This window comes from Rhipicephalus microplus, chromosome X (assembly GCF_043290135.1).
Source record: "Rhipicephalus microplus isolate Deutch F79 chromosome X, USDA_Rmic, whole genome shotgun sequence".
In the NCBI taxonomy this organism is placed as follows: Eukaryota; Metazoa; Arthropoda; class Arachnida; order Ixodida; family Ixodidae; genus Rhipicephalus; species Rhipicephalus microplus.
This window is the reverse complement of record NC_134710.1, coordinates 300,371,278-300,383,423: the sequence shown is the minus strand read 5'-3', so window position 1 is coordinate 300,383,423 and position 12,146 is coordinate 300,371,278. Positions and strand designations below refer to the sequence as shown.

Here is a 12,146-nt window from a genome sequence, read left to right as displayed (position 1 = left end):
AACGTATTTCGATGGAGGTGAAAATACTGTAGGCCCATGTGCTCAGATTTGGATGCACATTAAAAAACCCCAGGTGGTCGAAATTCCCGGAGCCCTCCACTGCGGCATCTCTCATAATCATATGGTGACTTTACGACGTTAAACCCCACATATCAATCATCATCATCAAAACAATAACGTACATTTCAACTCATTTCAATTTATGCAGAAAGTACATGCCGGTGTTGGTAAGAAAGAGCACGCTGTCTTTATTTGCATCGTTATTTTCCTCTCCCTTTTTTTCCTAATATTTTTCAGGCTGGGGCACCCGGAGAGATAAAATACGCCCAGCGTCACAGTATTCGGTGCGGCACATATTCTCAGCAGCACCACCAGCAATCAGGACAGATAATTATTACCGCATATTTTATATGGGCAGCTCATCGTTATCCGATATTATAAATCCCATCAAGACACGGTTCATATTGACCTACAACTCTCTTCACCCTTTCCTGCGTCTCATCTCCTCATCCTCAGGTGAACGAACATACGTCATAATGCCTAACGCTGTAGAGAAAAAAAAAAAAAGGAGGCACACAATCAGTACAAATAACAATTAGAGTCACTCATGAGTCTTGGCCAGCCAAAAGTCGCAAGCTTCGCACGCGCTATACCAGAAATGAGTGAGTTTGCAAGGTTGTCGACAGCATAGGTATGGAGAAATGGAAAGGAAGGTATCATCAATGACACGCGAAAGTTGAGGCGCAACTCCTTTATTCTCTAACCTTGTTCGCTTTGAGCTGAATGCCAGCAAATTGCAATTCCAAGTTCAAAATACACCAACACGAGGCTACACTTACCAGCAGTTCCTTGTCCGGATAGAAGTTGAGATCTACGTAGTGCGTCACCACGTCTTGTGACACTCCCACTTGAGCGAAGTCGTACGTCCTCATTCCCGAGCAGACGGCGCTCGCTGTTAGAGGCAAAATATGACGCAGCACAATCAGCAAGAGTTTTTTTTTTTTTGTGGAGTTGGAGGGGGCGGGGGTTCAGTTAGGCCTGACTGCTGCCACATGTAATAAGACAAACATTCAATTTACTCAAGGTGCTCAAAAAGTAAGAAGGATACTATAGGTCGACTTGTCAGCCTGTAAACAGTGCATGAGTACACCCTTAAAATGATTCATTTATTTTTCGGAACCTGCTGAAATTAAGGTTCAATAGCAGAACTCACTCAAAGAGAGCAACAATCCGAACGAGAACAGAGAGGGTAAATATGCAGTGACAAATCAACCTAAAAAAAAAAAAGTGGTATCGCATCTACCCCTTCCCCCTACCCTATTTAAGGAGGGCTTTGTTGCACATTCAACAAGCACTGCCACGCAGCCGTCTTCATTTTTGTCCAGAAAAGAAAAGAAAATGAGGCAGGAAGGGAGGTTAACTAGAAATATGTCTGTTTGGCTAGCGTACAGAGGAGGAATGAGAAAAGAGAAGAGAAACGCGTTCGCACAAAGCAACGAGATAGTGGGCCTGGTGGCAGACTGGTAACATTGACAAGATGTTCAAGCCCGTGAGCTCATTAGCGACGAGGCCACCGGATGAGAAAAGAACGAAACAAAAAAAAAATGTCAGGCACCTTCTAGGCAGGCGTTCTCGAAGTAGTCGACGCCGATTGCGTCCCCATACTTCTCCTGAACGCCCGCGTACCGGCGGTCCACGTCGCTCAGGTGGCACTGCAGGGTGACGTAGTTGAACTCGGCCGAGCGGCACACGAAACGGTCCTCGTTGAGGCATGCCGCCAGGCACGAGTCCTTGCTGGCCGTGAAGAGCACCGCCGTGTCGTGGCCGCGCACCATTTTGTTGGGGAACCGCTCGAACGACCATAGCCGGTCGCAGATTTTCTCTGCGCACGCGAACGTGAAAACCCCGCGATCAACCTAAAGCTGTTGGCGCTGAAAAGGCTCACTTCCTGGCGCTCAGTGTGACTGACCTGAGCGTATGTGGTTCTTGACGAGGTAGTAAAGGTTCACGGCCCTCTGGGGCCTGGCGGTGGGCTTGCGCGCCTGCGAGCTGTTCTGCAGCAGGCAGGTGGTCTCCTGCTGAGGCGCCAGAGGGTTGAGCACGAAGCTGAAGGCAGCCGCCACGCACTCCTTCTCGTCACGGCACCAGCCTTGGCACTCGTACAGCGACAGGTTGCGGATGGTGTAGTACGCGCTGCCCGCAAAGTCCAGGTTGGTCAGCTTCTCGAAGCTCACTTTGCCTGCAGTTAGCGAATGAGGAGGTCAATCGTTACTTATCCGTCAAGCAACACGAACGTGCTGTTTAGCGCTCCCGACCTGACGCAAGCAAATGGCGGAATTCATTTTCGTGTAATCTCTGATGAAATTGTTTGTACACGAATACAATAAATGTCACTATCTAAGTATAAAAAAAAAACTAAATGCTCTCGTAGCCATGTTCGGTATATAACGACATTAAATCTTGCATGAATAAAAACAAAAACTATGGGAAAGGAAGCATAAAATTGACATATGCAAGTTTTAATGTTATCAGGATGCTTCTTGTACGTTCAATTGTTTGTAACAGCCTTTTATGAATGCGTCAACTCTGGATACGCTTATTCTGTTAATCTTGGTATGTATTTATGCCCCTCCTGCTTTCGGCCAGCACCTTCGGGCAGGAGTATGATGAAATAAATAAATAATTTAATAATTTAATAAATAATTTAATAAATAAACAAATAAACGCTGTTTAGAGCTATGATTTAAGAACGACTTTGATGACAAAGTAAGTCTACATGCAATTTGTATTGCACACAAAGGAAAAGCGATATCCGCTAATTCATGACTTCTTTTTTACATTTTACACCGATTCAATCTCACCAATAAACATGGTGATATGCTGCTTCTACGCTGTTTTCAAGTACTTGGGACTCGCGACCTTGCCATAATTTTGTGTATATCGGCACAGCTATACATCGACTCACATGAGTGCTTGCGAAGGAAATACCACGACATGGTTATGTATATACCTTCGCTGAATAAACAATAAGCTACATAATGCTCAAGAGGCGGGGACACGTAAAGCTGGAGAGATTAGTTATGTAGGATTGAGAGTATAACTTACAATGAAAACGTTAGGAACAAATCTCTTCGCGTGAAAATTGCTGGAAAAAAGCGCGAAACCAGCAATCAAGAAACAAAATCTAAGCGCACTAAAACAGGAGGCGCTAAAAGGTAATTAAGCTTTACAATGCAGCAGGCACAATGACAGGAATAACATATTGCCACGTACCTTCCTCAACTTTTCTTATCACCCTCTTACGCTGTACGCAATTCTCAGTGCAAACCGCACGTATACAGTGTTCGAGGGGCTTCAGGACTGCAGTAGATCATTTTGTTGCGATTAAGCCCACTTCGTGAGCATTTCAGATTATTCTGTGATCTACGTCACTACTAGCGATAACGCTAGGATGTTCGATGACGAGTGTACAAATGCCGACACGTTTCGCCACTTGTCAGTTGATCGACGGCCGACGGCACGTTCGCCGCTATCAGTGCAAATGTGCTACTGTAACCCGACTTGCCGTTTACCGGGCACAGGTTCGCCCAAATAAACAGTTTGCGCATCTGACCATCCAGTCTCCGGCCTTCACAACGTCACGACCCCATGACAATATCACCAAAGTCTATATAAGCACTCTCGATATAGAGTTGCTTAATTCAACCCATAGCTGCCTCACTTTAACACGAAAGTATTTTATGCTGGGTTCCACCAAGACCCCATGACGTATTTCTGTCAAGGAAATACGTCATGAAAATACACACGACGAGCATCGTGTTTATCTTTGCGTTTTATAATGCTTCGAAAGAATGCATATCGATCAGCAGTGTTTATTATGTAATTGCTAGGGCTATCTTTGCGCGGAAGTCTTTATACACTGTGTCCAGGTATATGGTAGGAACTTCAGCTACCGCAAGGGTTAGATCGTAATCATGGACGTCAGTCGTCGGGACGGAGATGTCCCACTAAATTTTTATTCCTGTGTGCGTCACCATCAGGTGGTGCTATATCTGCCAATCACCAGAAAGCATTGTATATCGGGTGCTTCTTTCAAATTGATTGATTAATTGATACCCGGCGTTTAACATCCAAAAACCACCATATGATTATGAGTGACGCCGTAGTGGAGGGCTCCAGAAATCTCAAACACCTGGGGTTCTTTAAAGTGCACCGAAATCTGAGCACACGGGCCTACAACATTTCCACCTCCATCAGAAATGCAGCCGCCGCAGCCGGGATTCGAACCCGCGACCTGCGGGTCAGCAGCCGAGTACCTTAGCCACTAGACCACCGCGGCGGAGCTCTTTTAAAATGATCCTGTTTCATTCGGCTGTAGGTTTGTCTGAAATCAGTCGCTTTGAATGCGGTTTGCGGGAAAATATTCAGAAAGAATAAAGATTTAATGGCTGCTCCCGTTTCTTGTGTGCATGGCCTAAAAAATGACAAACACGCAATTCTTTACAAGAGGGACGCCGGTCCTTCGCAAACGTACATGCGTCAAGGCGACACCGTGCGGCACATCCGTGTGAGCATTGAGTGCTCGGTTTTTGCGTGAACGCAAAAGGGATTAATCTGGCGTCGTCAACTTCCACCGCCTTTGGCTGACGTGAACGCTACACCGGGCTAGCCATCCGAATACTTGTAGAGAATATCACTGTTTTAGTGTTTTAACGCGTTAGTGTTAAACAGCTCGTTTCACAGAAATTCTGCTGCCGGTGTCGGCGTCGTTAGTTGTGAGCGAAAAATCATCTTGTGCGTGGTCGAAAAATCGAGAAAGTTGCAAATAAAATAAACAATAAGAAATTCTGGCTCCGAGTGAGCATCAAACTCGGGTGGTTTTGCGTGGCAACCAAGTGTTTTACTACCTAGCCATGCGGTTGCTTGGAAATGAAGTTAAAATAATTCCCTCTGCTTGGAAATGCAGTGCAAGTAGCTTGCATTATTTACAAACATACGTGTCCTGCATACGTGCTTCACAATGCAACATGTTATATCGCAGTAATAATGCATGGTACATGCGTACATTGCAATCGAGTGTCTGAACATGCGGTTATTATGAATTCATGGTTTAATGCAGGCCGCCCACTATAAAAGGCGCACACGTTACTGCGCTTTTTCCCTTAAGGCCACCTAGTGGAGGCGCAGTGAGTTCGAAACGATTTCATGTGCACAAGTGCCGGCAATTTAAAGCATACTACCCATTACATAAAGTACAGCCGTACGTGAAAGCTTCACTCACACAAGGCATTTTGAACTGAGTGTATACGCACTACAGACAAGGTATCACTATTGCGTCCAACTCTTAAAGGCGACTGAAGCTTAATTCCCCAATTTCTCTTAATTATTCTTTATTTTTTATGTATGTTGCACGTAAACAACGGTAAGGGCCTTTAAATTATAAGTATTCCTGAGTTTTTTGCTGCCAACCGCTTTGAAATGTGATTTCTTGTGAGAAAACTACAGCCAAATAATATCAGGCAGTTGTAAAAAAATGATACTGTAACTACAGCCAAATAATATCAGGCAGTTGTAAAAAAATGATACTGTACAAGCTCTCATGATTTAACGTACTATAAAGACCCAACTAATTCGGTGAAGTGCCGCTTCACTTACGTGAAGCGGTTATAGCAATTCCTGCGACGGAAGAATCATCTACGCTTTCTTTTTTTTTTGTCTGTAACAGTACGGTCATTCTTCAGAAAAGTTTGATTACCATAATACAATAATAAAGCTTACGAAGTCAACAAAATACATTGATAGCGACTCATTGTACCGTCAAATGACATATACATACAATTTATGGGCAATCATTTCATGATTTCTCGCAGATGTGCACACTTTGAAAACAATATTTGTTATACATGTCTAACCGTACAACGTTTTGCACAATATCCTTTCACACATACATCATAAGCCTACTAACCACTGTCATCCAACAAAACACCAACAAAAAAGCACATGTAAAAACTAAGTAACTAAGCTGCCGAAGGATGCAAGATGCCACGTTTTAAAGGCACGCTAAAGACCCAGCTAGCGAAGCACAGCAACGTGTGTTTTCTATTAACCGGCGGGCCTTTTTTTTTTTTTGTTTTCCCACTCTCGCAAATCTCGAACTCAGCAGTCGCTTTGCACGGCGTTCCAGGTCATCTCATGTTCAGGGCGAGTGAACAAAGACGCGCCGCACGAGCCAAAAATGAAAAATAAAACGAAAATATCCTGGAGAGCCTCAGTGTTGAACTAAACGAGGAAAACACGAATGTGGGTCTCGGCCGGTGGTACTGGGAAGAAGAACGGACGCACGGTTCGGTGATCGAACGCTTTTCGTCGGCAGCCGTCGTCCCGCCTCCGTCAATTACGGAGTGCTTTCTACAGTTCCAAATGTCATGGTCGGTACGAAGCAGAACAGTAACGCTCAGCCTAGGGAACCCTGGTCAAAACTACGATAGACGAGCGTGATTCTTGCGACGCCGGCGTGGAAGGATGCGTGGAAGGAGGTGAACGCGTCTGTTCGAGACACGAGCGTCATTCTTCTTCTTTTTTTTTTTTTCACCCGCTCCTCACACAATGTCAGCCCAACCAGCGTTAGCGCTGACCGTAATTGATGAGAGTGGACATTCAGCCTTACGTTCTAAAATCAGAGAGCGACACCGCTTCCTTTCTCTCTCCTCAGCGGCGCTAATTTTAGTTGCCCCCCCCCCCCCCCCGGCGCGTACATCACGGCACTGTGACAGCGCGCGCTCGTCAAATCTCTGCGCGGTGTAGCGGGAGACGCTGGGCACACGGTGTGCAGAGCACCGCTGCTCGTAATGAGCATTTCGACGCCCGTGTTCTTGGCGAGAGCTCTAATGACGCCGACAAGCCTGAGAAAGTTCCGGGTGGCCCACACACCCAGTGCTGGGAGTGCGGCGGATCCCTCGTGCTGGCACCGCGGTCGTGTGAATGGACATGGAACGAGGAGTGAAACGGAGCCAGCCGGAAACAATGGGGGGCGCCGGTCGTGGGTGACGAGGCAAGGTCGGCGGGGGAGGGCGCCGCCTGAAGGGTCAGCAGGCGACGCCGCCACGCGCCCGCAGTGTCAGGGTCAGCGCCGCTCCCCCTTTTATCCCCGGGAGAAGCGGCGTGTGTCAGCGGCAGCCCGTTAACGTGTGATCGATATCGCTCGGTTTGCGGAACGCGGTAGCTGTGCCGCCGTGTCACTGGATTACTAGACACTTTTAGCTGGGCGTGTACGTAACGGGCCCGCATACACAGCACGGCCACGGGAGAGAACTGCGCATGTGCAGTACGTAACGCAATGATTCGAAAGATGCGCGCGTACGCCAGAAAAAAAAACAAAACAAAAAACGTGGCGTGCGTAAACGTGACGTAGCGTGGCGCTCTCGCGTTATTTCGATTGATATAGGAACCAGATAGCAAAACGGCGGTGACGGCGTCGAACGCAGAGAGCAACAAAGCCGGCCCAAACCGAGTATATTTTACTTTGAGGCACGATGTTGCGCTGCTACCACCCGAGGACGCTAAAAATCACCCGAAAGCTGTTTTATTTCTAAGAACATACGTCTAGTTAAACCAAACACATCTCGGTACGGTCAATAGGGTGAACTAAAGGTGTCCTTGAGCACTTCGCATGCAGCGTACGCAACGTATCGGGCCACGTACGTAGGCTCGTTACGTAAGCTCAACTAAAAGTGTCTACTGCAATGCGAAGGTGGGCGTCAGACGCTCTCTGTGCTCGCTTCGACTCTCTTGGAGTTTGCATATTCTTCCTTCGATTTATTAAGGCGAAACCCTTAGATGCCTCGTCAAATGAAAAAAAAAAAAAACTGACCAGCGCGGTCGGCATTCCACATCGGTGGCGTCCGCACAAGTGATACAAGAAATCAACGTGACGTGATTACGTCACAGATGACCTAATTATATGAAGTCATCATGACGTCAAATCATGTCATCACGGGACCTCCCCTCATGGTCAAAAGTGGGCAGTGCCGAACCTCGTCAGGCGCTGAAAACATGCACTGTCTCGGAGCTTGGAGGCAATGCGAAGTCACTTTAGGTGCAGAAAGCTATCACAGGGGGGCGATGCAAGATCGATACATCGGCTCCGAATGAAAAACAAAAACAAAAAAGGAAGGCAGCTTTCGCCTTCAGGCTGTGTTGGGCGAACGCATAATAAACTTTGTGAGTTTATACTTAACTAAGAACTCTTAGCGAGTAATCCTAAATATTTCCGCTGCATTCCCGATATTCGCCATCATCAGATTTAAGAACCGGCCTTTTGAGGAGGATTACTGCTGAGGACTGATCTTCGAGACACCGCGATCAGGTCCCATTAGTTTAACATAATGAGTGATGTACGTTTTTCTCTTTTTTTAGCTTGTAAAAAAATGACCCATAAAAAAGGTACATTGGGTTCCGGACGATGCTACAGGTCCCAAAAAACACCGCAACCTTGTTTTTGTACGAAGCTGGCACGCGACTTACGCTACCATATCCTCAATTGAGTGTAAGTGTCATTTCATAGGCATTACGAATTGGTTCAAGTATTTTCTGAGGATAGTGTTTATAATTTTCGTGCAATGTACTAACCAGTTCAACACGACGCAGAGATAGCATGCTACGTCGAAGAACGTTTCGATACGACGTGATAAGTCTCACTTGATTAACGTTAACCAAAACCTTATCGGCTCAACCTTCACCACCTTTATTCTTCCTCGTTACAATGTTCAAATAGGTAATGTGTCATGAGTTAATGAAGCAAGTATGAAGATTTATTGGTCCTTGCATTATCGTCAATTTATCTCATCTGGTTTTTTCCTCTCTCTTTTTCTGTGTGCGTGTGTGTGTGTGTGTGCGTTAGTGCGTGTTCATTCACACGCACATGCATCTATCGTTTTCTTATTGTGCTGTTTAATTGATTGAGTGATATGTGGGGTTTAACGTCCCAAAACCACCGTATGATTATGAGAGACGCCGTAATGGAAGGCTCCAGAAAGTTCGATTCCCTGGGGTTCTTTAACGTGCGCCAAAACCTGAGCATACAGGCCTGAAACATTTCCGCCTCCATCGAAAATGCAGCCGCAGCAGCCTGTGTTCGATCCCGCGACCTGCGGGTCAACAGGCGAGTACCTTAGCCCCTAAGCCACCGCGACGGGGCGTGCTGTTTAATTCTATCCTCGAATGAAATACTTATTTTAATAGCAAATGCGAATACTTGTGAACGTTTTTTTTTGTTTTACATGAGCATGAACCTGAAGAAAAAATACCACCCAATGGGAGACACAAAACGCAAGATGTGACTCAATAGACCTGGCAGTATTGTTTGGAGTGCATTGCTTTTTTCTGATAAACGGCAATGCTTAGCGCGCAAATACCGTTGAGACATCCCATTGGGCAAAGGCGTTTCCTTCGATATTACCTACACAATCATAACCGACGTTTTCTCAACGCAGTAAACCTAAATGCATTTCACTCCGGCATGACATTGGTTGTATCAGTAGCCCTCAGTAGCAACTATACTTCAACAGAGAAAAAATGTTTTTTTTTTTCGCTCTGTGAACTCAGCATTCAATGAGTACTTCTGTGCTAGCCTTGAGGCAATCGTCCTTTTGTATAACTTCATTCTCATAGGACACAGTCACGTGTGCTCTACATTGCAAGATCCAAACTATAAAAACTGATTACTTGCGCATTTATTAATGCAAGTTTTGTAATATCAAAGCAGAGACAGAAACTTCATATTGCCCCGCCGTGGTGGTCTAGTGGCTAAGGTACTCGGCTGCTGACCTGCAGGTCGCTGGATGGAATCCCGGCTGCATTTCCGATGGAGGTGGAAATGTTGTAGGCCCGTATGCTCAGATAGGGGTGCACGTTAAAGAACCCCAGGTGGTCGAAATTTCCGGAGCCCTCCACTATGGCGTCTCTCATTATCATATGGTGGTTTTGGGACGTTAAACCCCATATATCAATCAATCAATCTAACTTCATATTGTAATGAAAACGAACAATTCTGATGTTTACGTTATTAGCGGAAGCGTTTCAGGTGTTCAACACAATTTCATTGAATTCATTGTTTTATCTATATTCCATTTACTTTAACGCATTACTATTGACACATTCGTGAACTTGAACCAGAATTACCAATACATTTTCTTATTCACATCATTTCGCCAGTTTGTAACTTTAGACTATGGGAGGCATGTTCTATTTATTGATGGTATTGGTGGCATAGTTTTACAGCAAGCACTGCTCAAAGAATAGGGCCCTACTAGAAATTACTGTCCTTGCGCCATATTTGAGAAATGTGTTTTTTAAAATCTCTAACATAGGGCACAACACCAAACCATATAAGCTCTCACTGCATTATGCAAAAAAAAAAACAGCATTCAATTAAACCGAACAGTCACTAAAGGAAAACCAGCGCAGCCATAAATGTTTCTAAATATTTTGAGTTGCTGCTTTTTGAAAGTGATGCGGCAAGAAATTATCCAGCAAACTAAAAAAAATAATGGAAAACTGTAGGTACACCAAATACCATCGATAGAGCGAACCATACCGCTCTTCATCTCAGCTAACCAACACGTAGACATGTTGAAGTTATATGCAACATAACTTCAGGTTATGCAACAGAGAGACAGTCTTTTACATAGCTACAGGAAAGATGACCTCGGCAGCATGCTTATAGCATGTTACTCTGGCTGTGGATATAATAAAAGCAGAAATTACATGTACAGTAGACGGCACCAAAACCCAACACATACCAAATGCACCCGAACGCTTAACAAACTAAAGTATTTCAATGACTCAGTACAACCAAGAAAGTGTAAACGTGTTTTCAGCAACTCAGAGCGTGCAATTAAAGGGGTATTCCACACAAATGCATTACTGCTCTGGGGCTAAATTCACAGAACTGATCTTCGTAAGTGCATGTTCCCATGGTCAGCCGGGGACACTTAATACTCTAAATAAATACAAAAACTGAATATATGAACAGAGCAACCTAAAAGTAGTTACAGCGTAACTACGGAAGCAATAAAAAAGGACAGAAAAGAATGCCAACTTTCAACAATGATTTAGTAACGGAGTGGTGTACAAGGTGAAAAATAAAACGGGCTTGCATACATGGCTGGAGTCAACAACCAGTGAAATACAATGTCAACAAAACTCTTGTCACTTGTTGATTGCGCTAGAAACCAGCACAGTTTAAAAATGATCGAGATACGCAATCTGTTTTTGCAATAGCGCAACTGATGGGGAACTTACACATGTATACCGTCAAACTTACTTATGGACCTCAATTATCTAACGCGTGGCCTTCGAGTGGTGCTCGCCTATTACCTCGCAATAGTACCTGTGTAAGTTCCCCATCAGCTGCGCTATTGCGAAAAGAGATTGCGTATCGATCATTTTTAAGTTGTGTATACTGGTTTTCAGCTCAATCAACAAGGAACAAGAGTTTTGTTGACATTGTATCACAGTGGTTGTTAACTGCAGCCGTCTGCGCAAGCCCGTTCTGTTTTCCCCCGTGTACACCACTCCGCTAATAAATCATTGCTGAAAGTCGGCATTCTCTTTTGTCGTTGTTTATTGCTTCCGTAGTTACCCTGTGACTACTTCTAGGTTGCGGTGTTCATGTATTCAGTTATATCCTACCAACTTGTCCAAGTTTCCACGCTTTAAATAGAAAAATATATATTTTATATGTCGTTGTTGCCTGAAACTTTGTCGTGTGAACATTTTTTACGTAAGCCCCCCTCTCCCCCTTTTTTGCATGTGAGCCCTGAATTTTCGTTTTTTTTTTATTTTCACTAAGCCCTTATACGCTGCTCCCAAATGCACCAGCGCACTCTGGGGTATACATACCGTTATGGCTTCTATAGACATATTAGCAGGAACAAAGGGCGCGTCTTGTACAATACTTTCTTTGTACATACCATGTAATTGGTAAGAGATACTAAACGTCAGGTCACATTCTTAACTATATTTTTATATGTGTCAGCATGCAGAGCTATGCAAGCGGCCAGAATATCAAAATATGCTAGTTTTAGTCAACAACAGCTTTTTTTTTTAAGGTGGTGTCTCTCGTCCGATTTTTTAAAGGCTGATAT

At 44.7% G+C, this 12,146-nt stretch overlaps 1 protein-coding gene across 2 annotated transcripts in view; it reads right to left on the bottom strand.

The window, feature by feature from the left end:
- tyn (trynity) overlaps nt 1-2,049 on the bottom strand; it is a 42,748-nt gene extending 40,699 nt beyond the window's left edge. For both annotated transcript variants that reach the window (XM_075879433.1, XM_075879434.1), the window contains exons 1-3: nt 1,970-2,049; nt 1,616-1,882; nt 840-952 (exon numbers count right to left, since the gene is read on the bottom strand). In XM_075879433.1, coding sequence (XP_075735548.1) covers nt 840-952; nt 1,616-1,835 — 333 coding nt within the window. In that variant the 5' untranslated portion in view covers nt 1,836-1,882; nt 1,970-2,049. The remainder of the gene's footprint in view (nt 1-839; nt 953-1,615; nt 1,883-1,969) is intronic.
- Between the last annotated feature and the right edge of the window lie 10,097 nt (nt 2,050-12,146).